General features: G+C 45.0%; 1 protein-coding gene across 1 annotated transcript in view; it reads left to right on the top strand.

The window, feature by feature from the left end:
• The window catches only part of unc5cb (unc-5 netrin receptor Cb), a 113,702-nt gene that overhangs the window by 76,963 nt on the left and 23,849 nt on the right, over positions 1-12,890 (top strand). The window contains exon 4 of the mRNA XM_062413278.1: positions 815-918. Coding sequence (XP_062269262.1) covers positions 815-918 — 104 coding nt within the window. The remainder of the gene's footprint in view (positions 1-814; positions 919-12,890) is intronic.

Genomic DNA, 12,890 nt, shown 5'->3' with positions numbered 1-12,890 from the left:
CAAGTACAAAATGTGACTCGGTAGACAACACACATTCTGATGTCAGAATATTAGATGTGTACATGTCGGAAGGGAAACCTGAGACCTTGATTTGGGAGCCTGTATTGACTGGTCACTGTTTTTGGCTAATATAAATCACTAGAAGAGCTAGAGAGTATGTATGTGAGGAATAATTCAAGGACTGTGGGGACGTTATCAGTGGATTGTGGAGGTATGATCGTAGATGTGATGCTCCGGTGGCTCCGCAAAAGTTCCTCTCCTCTCCTCGCCTGTCTCCGTCAGTGCAGCAGGTGATGAAATATGTCTAATGGGCTTTGGGTTCCAGTGTAGCATGACACCTCCAGTAATCCTGCCCTGTCAGCTCCTCTATCCCTGCCCCGCACTACTCCATCAGGGCTCTCACGCCACAAAAATATTGGTTTTTCATTGAAGGGCAAGTGACCCCCCCCCCACCCACCACTCCCTATCTTCCTTCCATCTACTTTCAGAGAATTTATCTTTGAGTGAGTGCTGAAGGTTAGGGACACAGAAAGAAGGAATACATCTCTGTCACTGTTTCTTCAATGTTAATACACACTGTTGTGTATTGCTGCAGTAAAAGGGGAAGTACTATTGTTGAGTTGCCCTGCTGCCCCCCCTTAAAGATTTATTCTTAGTCTACGAGTACAAGTATTGATTTACTCAGCATATCATCTTAAATAGAACTCTCAGCCCTCCGATCTCCCAACCGCTGGCACAAATATGGATGATAATTGATTACTGTTGCACAAATTGAATACTAATGCATGGTCTGCTTTGTCCATATGCATTGTAGACTTGAGGAAGACGTTCGACCAGGAGCCTCTTGGGAAGGAAGTGTCACTCGAACAAGAAGTGTTGCTGCAATGTCGGCCACCTGAAGGCATCCCAGCTGCTGAGGTAAGGTCCAAAAAGTCTTTCTACCGACCCACAACAGTGTAGATGAGTGGGAAATGTTATTATTTATGTGAAGGGATAAGTTCTTTTATCTACTTTTTCAACGTTTTCCATGGAAATGCAGCTATTTGTGATTACACATGAGCCCAAACAAAAGCCCTCATCTTAAATCCAATAAACTGGCTGACTGACTTCTCAGGGTTGTCTTTCACCGACATGTCACCGCCACGCCTGATTCTAGTTCTTTAAGTATAGAACGGGGAACTACAATGACCTATTCCCACAAATTGGTATTTTTAGTATGTGTATTTATACATATGTTTTAAGGTGTTGCCAGTCGTTGGGTTTATTCCTTCATGCCAAATTAAAAAGTGAACACTGTTGATTGCAGACTTGGCCTCCGTCGTGAACTCCGCCCGTTTTAGAGGTTGTAATGACATAACTCTGAATGGACATGACACGTCTGTGCACAGGGACAGGCATGTTTACCACCACTGTCTGAGCTATTTTAACAGTTTGGGTATTTCCTGAACATCGCCGGCCAATCAATGCAATTTGGTCCGAGGAAGAAAAAAAAAAGAGAAGAGCAGTTGTGTCCCTGTGTTACCTAAGCTCAGCCAGAATCTCCTGCATGCTCCACTTCCCCCCTGCCCTACAGTAGAACACTGTTACAGCTGTATTTGAAAATGCTCAGTCGAGATTGCAGGAACATAAATAGAGGATGAAAGGGGTGGTTTGATGGTGAGGGGGGGGGGTGTTGGTGTTTTTTTTCTAGCTGGTGGTGTAGGGACTGAACTCTGCACAGGCTTGTGATTGACCTGGAAAAGCTGAGTTAAGTGAGTGGAACTGCACAGCATTTATCCCCGCTGAAAGTGCTGACAGGCTAAATGGACGAAAGTTCTGGGACCGGCACTCGGCAAGACTCTCCTCACACAACCCAGGATTCAGAGAGACAGTGTTGCACTAACTGCCGTACAGTGTTGGTCAGCTGTCTGAGGTCTGTGGTCCGTGTGTCAATCCCGGGATTGGTTCAGTGCAACGATTAAAGACTCAGCTGGACTCCAATCACGGCACATCTTGGCTTCTGAGATATGGAGTTGCTGTGGCAACCCAGATGAGGACTTTGAAAAGACTTACAATGAATGGTGTTTCCAGTCTGGGTAAAGATAAGCAAATCAGTTTGTATAGTTACCCATCAACCAATCTCGGAGCCCGTTGGCTTTCATCTGATGACAAATTAACTTATCTGGTATAGTGGCGGATATTTTGGTGCATCCGGTGTCGACAGCAGATATGTCGGACCAAGACTCCATCAGCCATTTGCCCTGAGCATTATATATTCACACAAATTAAACATCTCTCCAGACGAAACACAAACTGCAATACTGTTTGTCGGTGTTTTAGGTCCAGGCGATATTTTAGCCAATCTCTAGCTATCTGTATATGAATTTAGATAAAGGAAAAAGCCGATAGCCTGTGAGTTTCGGTCAATGTGTTCCGCCTCTTTTGCTCTCCGCCCAAACTGTTTACCTGCAGGCGACCAAAGCCTGCTCAAACCTGATAAATCAAACTATAAACCGAAACCGAAAAGTTTCTGGCCCCAGAGTCTTGTCCCTCGCCTACAGATTCTTCACATTTACATGCACATGAGTCTGTTTCCATCACCAAAGTAGCCATCTATTCAAAAGTGAGAAGCCCAACATATTTGGTTGAGCTTCACCACATCAAGTGGAGTTTTCTCTCGGGGTAAAAAACACTTGATAGATTTATTTCTTTTGAATTCTCCCTGCACATGTCATTTTCTGTGCTATACTTTTCCTTGACCATTCTTCATGTACTGAAGCAAACTCTCAGCCCCTTTAATTACTCACACTTACCTCATGGCCACGAAGAAGGACACCCTTTCTTTCCACAAGTATTTTTTTCTCCCTCTATTTTCCCGTGAACTCAAACGCTGCCTCGGTGGGAAAAAGGGACAAAACTTTATGCCCGTTTTTTTTTTTTATTCTCATCTGTGTCTGTCAGGTCCTTTTCTCACAAAGGCTCGCCAGAGAAAAAGCTTTTGAAAAAGAAGATGGGCTCTGTGGTTACATGTGAAACAGGGGAGAAATGTGTAGCAGCCATTGTGAAGGAAAGATCTGTCATATTTCACCCGCTCTGCGACAAAAAGAGCGGCTGAAGGCAGGAGGAGAAGAGCTGTTGAGGTTTGTTGGGGTTGGATCCAGTGGGTTGTTGTCAGGCCTCCAGGGGGATGTCAGCTCGCTCCTTTACAGGCTTTTGCCTATAGCGAGGTGGAGGCTGGCGAGATGGCAGGAAGCGGCTGAGCCATAAAACCCATAACTCTTACTGTACTTTTGTCAAAGCATGGAGACTGTACGTGTTGGACATTGTGCTCTGTGACTGGGTTCCAAGGCTGTTCTGTTTTGGAGAGGATGAGCAGGACACAGCACTTTTTCTGTTGTGACTGTAAACTGTCAAACGTCCACACTTCCACTCACATGACAACAGGCTGCCAACAACTGAAATGATTGTTTATTGTAACACTAACACTATAGCTGTGTGCCAAGGAAGGGAGGGACGGTGACTTCGTGGGCCCAAATTAGGCCGTTTGGTCAACAGAGGGTTTCCATGATTGGCGTTACCAGCCTCTCCCGCCCATCCTGCTGTCACCTAGCTTCCGATGCTGAGGTGCAGCAAAACGAGAACGTTTTAATGCCCCTTCGTTTTTTCCCTGGTGCACCGTTAGCTGTTCGGTTGAGTTGAAACCTGACACTTAAGCATCGGTCATCTTGTCATCCTGGAATGGGACTAGTCTAGTTGCGCCGCTATGACGCAATCAGTCTTCAAAAGCAGCCTCCGAAGGATACAGCCCCTGAATTGAGACACAGGTTATGACTGTTTCTAACCTACTGGCAGAAATTGAATTCACTGCTGATGAAGTGGAAAAGGAAATCAGACTTTTGTTCTTCCTTTTGCTGGAAAATAGTTGTTTAAATGTTTGTGATTTAGGTTTTGACAGATACCCAGACTTAAGACGAGTGCGGGAAGTTATTAACTTCTTCTATTGTCACTGTTGATTGCACGACTTCCCAGCCGACAAAACAATAAAGGTTTGTAATATTTCTAGGTTGTTTCTAGGTTGTCTTTTTCCTTCACTTTTGAAAGCAACATTTTTGCAGCTGTTTAAGATGCCGAGTTACCAGAGCAGCTCACTGATACAATTTCAGAACAAAAATCCCACGTTGTGCAGAATCAGAGCTCAGTCAATCACAATTAGCTCCAATCTCGGATTACAAAGTGGCACTGTGCTGTTTGTGTTCCGTCTTTGTCTTTCCACTCATCAGATGATTTACATTATAGGTTGTCGTGACGGTTTACCACAGTAATGACATCCTGCGAGTCTGTTTGAGTGGTTTGGAGTCTTTGTTGGCTTTCTGCGAGGGCAGTCGCCCAGAATAAAAACTGCATGTGATGCTGAATAATCAGGATTTGCTTTGTGTGATGATGCAGCAAGTTTTCATAACGGATCACATGAAACGGTTCCCATCAGACATCTGAGCTTTTCCTAGCCCTTATTCTTTCTACAAGTTATGTTGGTGCATTGATTTTTCAGAACTACACAGTCCCTGAGAGGAGGAACACACACACACACACACACGCACACACAAAGAAAACAAGCAGCAGGCATTTATTTTGGCTCTCCTCGTGGCCATTACCAGTGGAACTTTGGCCTTGGGGCGACTGAAACGCTCTGAGTGAGGTTTTCTGAAATAGCACAAGGATTCAGTATTCTAAAAGTCTTGTACTGCCTGAATACATTAGACAATTACCAGGCCTTCCTAGAAGTCATTGTAACACGTTTTCATAGCCATGAATATTGGATGTATGTATATGTAATCAAGAGCAGATGGAACATGGAACTGTGGAGGCTATTCTAGGCAGAGGGGAGAAAGGAATGATTGAGCAGGGAAGGCTCTCTGCACTGTTTGTACGTTATGTGGGCTCATACTTGGCGAGTGCCGTCCAAAGATAGAGTAATACAAGTAAAAATGAGGATGGAGGACTTTCCATCAGCTCAGCGTGCATCCTCTGCTTTGAATAACTCCATGACGCTCTCTTTCATCAACTACTACAGGGCCTCTAAAGAGGTAACAGTGGCCTCTTTTCATACTCCAGATTAGAATATGTGGCAAGCTCATAAAATGGACTTGAATCTCCTTTGCAGCATTATTGTTCCTCTCTCCTTTCTCCTGCCATGCCCTCCATCTCCAGCTCCACTTCACAGCACTTGTCACAGCCTTGAGAAAAACACAAGGGTTCAGAGGTGACGCAGCGCCGTGAGCCGCTGAGCCGGTTTCCATGGAAGCAGGATTTTAATTCAGGCATCTCCTCAGTCAGCCAGGGTCCTGCCGTGTTATCACGGGTAACGAGTCATTGATGCTCTGCAGGGGAAGGGGGCCCTGCTGCTGTGATTAAGTCCATTGGCTTTACGGAGAAGAAAGCCGGGAGACAAAAATAATCCTTACTCCACACTCCCTCATCCAGAGAAGTGAGAAAACGGTGTCAGATGAATTCAGGCAGCTGGAGCAGGAGCCGAGCACATTTCAAGTGTACAGTCCAGCAGGGAGGATCTGCTATATCGTTCAAATGACGTCTCTTCCTTTTTTTATTATTGGCTAAATGCAGCGATAATGACTCTTATTATCGAGCGTTACGGTATCAAATCTAATAAAGCTCAAATATCTTAGCCGTGGCACTTTCTGGAGCTCCGGCGTCCGCCTGGTCCGCACGTCAGCATGTAAATGTCAGTGATTACTGGTGATTTCAGGCCCAGTTCCACTTCATAGGCGAGGTAAAGGCAAAGTGCAAACAGCGGCGCGTCGGGTCACCTTGTCAAGAAATAGCTGAGTGCTTCCTCCCAGTCCAAAAAAAGAAAAACCGGTGCGCAGTGTATTTTTGAGCAAGGCCAAGAATGTCAAGAGAAACAACACTTCAGTGCCCAGCGGAACAGGAAGTGTGTTTTCATTACGGTTACCCATGGGAAAGAAGGTGTCAGGAGGCCTGACCCAATCCCTCTGGCAACCAACCAAAGACTGCCCTTCAGGCACTCACCTGTCAATCACCGCAGCTCTCCTGTGCGAAGGCTGTGATTTACTCTAATAGCCCAACATTTGCGGACGCTCCTGTCCTCTGTGCTAAGTCACGGGCCTCTACTGTTACCTCAAATAACTCAGGGCTTTACAAGCAAGCGAAGAGAACCGAAGAAAGACAAGAAAACAAAACAAACAGATATACTCAAAACCCCTTTGCTATTATGTAAGCTTTCTCCAAAGCCCTCGGCAAACATACATTTATTTGTTTACAGTTACCAAAAGTGCATAAAGTGATAAAATCACGTTTCTCTAAGCTACCTGGAATCTGTGTGACAGGTGGTGGTTTCATCCAACATGATGGGATGAGACGTGAATGAGAGAGCGCTCGATTTGGAATTGGTTCATGAGCTGTTCGCACTGAGGGTGTGAATCTGTTCCATCATTTTCATCCTCACTGCTCAAGGTTGTGTTGTATATCGGCAGAGTTCCGACCTCTATCGCCTCCCACTCTGTGAGAGCTTTTCTAAAGGCCAGGGGAGACTCAGGGAGGCCGAGGAATGTGTGCACAGAGTGGATCGCACAGTTCTCCATCCTGTAAAACCTCAACAATGGCTTGGACCACTTTATTCTTTATAACGTCATATAAAATAGCATGTGAAGGCCACACTTCTCTGAAGTGAGGTTGTAAATAAGTCCACCCACACACGAATATATCCCAAAAATGTGTCTTGAAGCAGAAAGTTCATGTTTTTGTCTTTCCTCTGGTGTGTTAAATAGCTTTTTTTTTGTGTATGTTCTGCAAAGTCAAAAAGACCAAAGTCTTAAACTCCCAGCTCCTGAAACTCTGTGTCATAGTCCTAGTGTACCCGCTAACAAACCGAAAGAAGAGGCCGACATTTCCTTCACACACCAGGAGCAGTTAAACAATCAGAATACCTTCTGGCCAATCAGAGAGGACTAGGCTTTATTGGGAGGAGGGCCTTAAAGAGAAACAAGCTTAAACCAAGTGTTTCAGGCAGAGGTTGAAAAGAGGAGCTGCAGCAAAGGACAGATGAGGAAAGTGATGTGTTTTTGGAACATTAGAGCATTTAAACCTAAATATTAGAGTGTTAGAATCATAGCTCAAAATATTTCTTTTATCAGCGATGTTTTCTACACTTAAGTTAAAACAAAAAAAATTATATAAAGAAAATTATCTTTACAAATTGACAAAACAGAGATTGGGTCAACATGAAACCTTACCCGACACTTGTCCTGGTTTTGAGGGATTGTAGGAATCATAGTTTATATGAGGGCTATGAAGTGAGTCATACAAAACAGAGAGAGCTGTGTTTCAGAAGTGAAGTGTCTCCCCGGCCTTGGAGCGGGTTTGAAGAAACGTCTGTTCTCCCTCAGCACACTGTGTAGAGCTCTGGGCAGCAGTGAGCAGGGTGAGGTTATTACTCCTGGCTGGAGTCTCAGTGATCCGTCATCTGTGTGGACACCTACTGAAGGAACCGCTCCAGCTCCAGCCCAGTTACCTAACCTCCTCCCGTTGCGGTTCCTCCTCACAACACACTCAACACACACACTCGTACAAAACATTCTTCAGATCCCATCTCAAGACGATCACAGCGTTTGTGCATTCCGGCTTGTTAATATTTATACAGCTCGCATTTCCATTCTTGCCGTGCAGGCAGATGCGGAGAGCATATGGTTTGTTGTCTCACAGTGAATGATTGAATAATCAGTTTGTAACCTTTTTGTGGCTCGTTCTCCAGGTGTGTCATTCAAGCCCCGAGCGGATGTGTGCGGGGGGAAAAAAGGGAAATGAATAAATTAGCCCGGGTAGATAGTTAGACTTCACATGGAGAAGCAGGAGAGCTCATAATGACTTCTCCGTAGAGGAGTCTCCGATTGCCCCCCCCCCCCCCCCCTCCCCTGTTCATGCTTTTCACACCCTTTCCACCCCCATACTCTGCTGTACATTTCTATTTTTGACACAACAGGGATGAGTAATAAATGGTTTCGCCAACAAGTGAGTGTATCGAATACAGTCTTTTCAGTATATTGGGCTGATTAGTGATGTGCCGACACAACCTGGCAGCACACAGAACGATCCCACTCAGAGGCTTCTCCCACGTCGCCGCTCCAGCCAGGTCTACAGCCAGTAACGTTTGCCAGCGGGAGAGTAAGTGACACTGGTGTAGGACACTGATGCTGCGGCCCAGTTCTGGTTTGGGTAAAGGATATATAGGCCACCATGCTGAGGTCCTTCAAAAGCGCCAAGGGATAAATGTGTGCTTTAATTTCCCATCTTAATCACAAGGCAGTCGCCCAGATCCAGTTTACAGCTCAGGATGTGATGTGAGACATATGATTAAAATAAAAAAGGAAATGGATTGAGTCAGCTGTAATTGATCTTTTTTAAATAATAACCAGGGATCGCATGATTTAATTCACGGGGGATTGACAGCGGACTTTGCAGTTCTCCTCAGCTTTCCTGAGGTTTAAGCCCGTTGTTATGGTGAAACTTTGTTTTGGATGACTTCCATCACTGTCGTCAGTGTCGTTCTTGGCCGCAGCAAGCAGCTGCTTTAGCCCAGCTCCAAGTAACAGAAAGACAAAGTGAGCAACATCCTGGTGAACACAGCTGAGCATTTAACAGCTATAAAAAAGGAATATGTCTTTCTCAGCATTTGGTAAGACCCAAAAACCCAGATAAAAATATAAAATTCTGGTCTTAGACGTGTCAGGTGGACACAAACATGATTCCAAGTGAATGCTAATGTTGATCAACATATGCTAGATGTGTAAATAAACTAACAACTATAAGGTTTGCTTTATTGGCATTTTAATATAATACTAAAATAAAATAAAAACAACGGAAAGATAATGTTGGCAGCAACCTGGTGATCATAGTTGAGCATTTAGCAGCTAAACATGCAGATATAACACATAAGAGTTGGAGGAGCCCAAAAAAGAGCAAAAAATGTGGCCAACATTTGACTTAGGTGGACACAGCATAACTCCAAATGAATGATGGATGTGTAGATAGGCAACCAACCACGAACCGGTTTCCCATATCAACATTAAAACATAAGGAGATAAAGTTTAGAACAAATAGCGCACTTAAATTCTCTTCAGTGGTGACCTCATTCTGCACAGCCAAATTTATATTTTGATTTAAGCAATGTGCACAATCATCACAAATCTCCCAAATCACAAAACCTCCCAAAATCCACTGCGGCAAATTAAACCGACGGGAGCTGCTCTCTCTCTGTGACCACCGTAATGATTCAGGGAACCAGTACACACACGGGTTCCTGTGATGTATGTACAGATGTCGTAACTATGCCAACACTACACGCACACGTATGTCACTGATTCATCACCGCCATTGATACACACCAGCCTCCTACACACTGTACAGCATCTCTCTTTACACGCTTCTTCTCTTTCTCCTTGCCTGTCTTTTTCTTTTTCGACGCACCATCCGATGTATCCCGGCCCTGTGAATTTTTCCGGAGCTCAGGAGATGAAGAAACTGTCTCTTCTCAGTCGGATCTCTTTCTTCTTTGTTTACCTCTCGCTTCAGTCTTTCCCTCTCTCCCCTCGTTCACTCTTCACCTCTTCAAGACAAAGTCACCTCTTTGTAAACTTCACCCTTTATCCCTGCCCCCCCCCCCCCCCCTCATATGTATTCGCTCTTGTCAGTCTTCAGCGATGACGTCTCATATATATTTTGGTCCGTCGGTTACTGTCCTTCTGCCCGTGTGTGTGTGTCCCTATCCTCCTCTTCCTCCCTATAGGTGTCTGTCACACCGTCTTTCTCTCTGTCACCCGCCCGTCTCCAACAACCTAGGATGACTCCCTCTCTTTATGACAGCTGACATGTGGCAATTCCGCTTTGTTAATGGCAAGAAATGTGCCAATTACCTCTCCGGATGTTTCACTGCCAATCAGACGCTAACAAGCTCTGAGTGCTTGTGTGTGGTTGTGTGTGTGTGTGTGTGTGTGTGTGTGTGTGTGTGTGTGTGTGTGTGTGTGTGTGTGTGTGTGTGTGTGTGTGTGTGTGTGTGTGTGTGTGTGTGTGTGTGTGTGTGTGTGTGTGTGTGTGTGTGTGTGTGTGTGTGTGTGTGTGTGTGTGTGTGTGTGTGTGTTTGCGTCTGTGTGTGTGTGCGTGCATCTCTGTGTACATGCTCGAGTCTGTTGAGAGAAAGTTGGACGAGTGCAGCATGTGATGCAGTCTTCTTCCGCTGACTTTTAATCATCTGAAATCTTCTCACAAGGATGGTGTAGAGATTGGCTTACCTTTTCATCTCTGGTTTTATTAATGAGCCCTAATTATAGTCTGAACTGCTGCTCACTTTTGCTCTCGCGCTCACACGTCCCCACTTCTGACACGAGTCTCTCTAGCACATTCTATCCCTCGTCACTCCGTCTCCCTCCCGCCCCCCCCCCCATCTGCGCTGAAAAGCTCTTTTGTTCAATTTTTAATTACCTTCTCATTTAAAAGTGCTCTTGACATCCGAACGCAGCACGTTTGGAGAGGCCGCCTCTGTGATTGGTGCGAAAATTGGTTAACCGCCTTTTTGTATCCCTGTCAATCTCCATTCCCGAGATCAGACCTTTCACTTCGCCGTGCCACATGCCCCGCACTCGCTGCTGTGAGCGGTGAAAGACAAAATATTTATCGTGTCAACAAAACAACCGTTTCTCCTGTTTGCATCATCTGTATTTGTTTTAGTGGAGATGTGTTCCCTCGTTTTTTGGCTCGACAAAAGGGAGCAAATAAATAGACAACCTGATGCTAAGGGACGTGGTAAAATGTACACACATGGGTCTTGCTCCCTGGTCACGATTTCTCCCCAATCTATTGAATAGATTTGGCCAAAACTTGACAGAAGGATGGGACATTGGCCAAGAGAGAACCCGTCCAATTTTGACGTAGATCTGGACAAAGACAAATACATCATGTGACATTTTCACAAATCTTTAATGGAAAAAACTCTGGCATATTGAGGAAACTATTATTTATGAGTGTGCTCAATTTGGTGCAGCTCGAATTTAAGGAGACTTGAGCATTGGCGCTGGTATCCACTCTATTTAGTGCCTTTCTAGTTGGTAATTGAATACAGTTCGGAGGATTGAAGACATACACACACACACATTGATGTTTACTGCATAATAACTGTCGACTATAAGAGGATATTTTCCCTATAGGTTTTAAATATGTCACTTGAGGGTACAGGCTGCTGCACAACTATTCCGGTGCATCAATTTCGATAAAAGTTGTGACAACATATGTCAAACAGATGAACTGTAATACAATTTAAACAGAAGCCAATTACATATGACATAACTGAAGTACATAAATATGTACACATTTTATAAAATAAACAAGCTCTGCTATGAATATCTGCAGTAAGCATTCAAATGCTCTTTATTCTTAATCTGAAATTTATATTTTAAATTGAACCTTTGCATGTTACCTCTGCAATTCCAACACAGCTGCTACCAACACAGATTAAGTATTTTGTTGTCTTCACACAGAGGTGTTAATGGACTTTGCTAATAATAAATCTGCTTCAATCAAGCGTCGAGTTCTTTTTGTCGAGGATTGTGTATCCTCGACAAAAAGGCCAAGTGCTCCGCGGATGTGATGCATCTCCTCTACATAGAGAAACCGATGTGGCGCTGCACTTTTACACTTATTGCATTGTGCTCATGTGAGAGAGCGGTTTAATTTCAGCTGGCGCATACGGCTGCCGAGGGAATCCTCTCCCTCCCGGCTCCCTGCGATTAATTCAGCTGATCCATGTTTATGGAGGGAAACACTCATAAGAACCAAATCGGCAGAGGCCACACATCACACTGGCACTGGGTGAAGCTGGGCTCATATTAACTTCTGCGTGCAGTGTGTGCTCAGATGTAAGTTCCGTCATGGGCGTTGGTGTCTTATGAGGTGCGATGCCGCGGGTTGCACGAGCTGATCCGAAGGCGGGGCCTCGCAGGTAGAGGTTAAATGTGAATTTATTTCTGCCATGTCGAGCTAACGGCTAACTCAGATACTGGAGGAGCTGGTGATGCATCTGAGCCAGTCACAATCAGCCCCATCTTCCCCTTTGAGAAACTTCTAACAATGCAGGCCCTGGCCACTGTTTTGTACCTGTCTGCACCACTACACTATTCCTCTGGTGTTTCACAAGCAATCCAACAGTTAACAATAGTGAGGTGAGACTGTTTTGTCTTGGCAGGACTCGTATCAGGTTATTGCACCAGATTTTATTTTTTTTAGATACTTTATCTCTCGTGGGAAAGAGCCTTTCTAAACATCCCTCTCTTATCTGTGCCTGTGCTGCTCCTCGGTGTCTTATCTCTTATCAGGCCGTGGTCCTCATTGGATTTCACAATACACAGGACGTCTGCTGTGTGCCAGGCCTCCTCATGACTGGACAGCTTCTTTGAAGAAAACCAGAGGAGCAGGAAATATTTCTCTTAAATCAAAGCGGCTGCAGAGGTGTGAGGCATGAGACGTGCGATTTCTTTTTGTGAAGCTGAGGGGGAGGCGGGGGGGAGGGGGGAGAAAAAGGATTTGGGGGTGATTTACGGCTTTAAACGTCCCCTGTTCTGTGATGGTGCCAGGAGTTCAGCCTCGGTATCATTTAGGGATGTGGAACTCGTGAGGAAAGGTCAGGGAGCCTCTCTGCTTCAGGAAGTGTGGAGTTTTATTTCTCTGGCTCCTGACGCTGCTGCCTTGACTGTTGTGCTTTGTTCTAGGGGGAGAATAAAAAGAGCCTGATTGCTATTGACTCTTTGTAGCAGGACCTCAGAGACCGGGCTCTGATCCTGGCCTTCACTACTTCAGAAGTTAGACAGACACAAGAAAACCTGTAGCTG

This window comes from Platichthys flesus, chromosome 19 (genome assembly GCF_949316205.1).
Source record: "Platichthys flesus chromosome 19, fPlaFle2.1, whole genome shotgun sequence".
Lineage (NCBI taxonomy): Eukaryota > Metazoa > Chordata > Actinopteri > Pleuronectiformes > Pleuronectidae > Platichthys > Platichthys flesus.
Note: the sequence above shows the minus strand (reverse complement) of the source record. Positions and strands in the feature narration are given on the sequence as shown.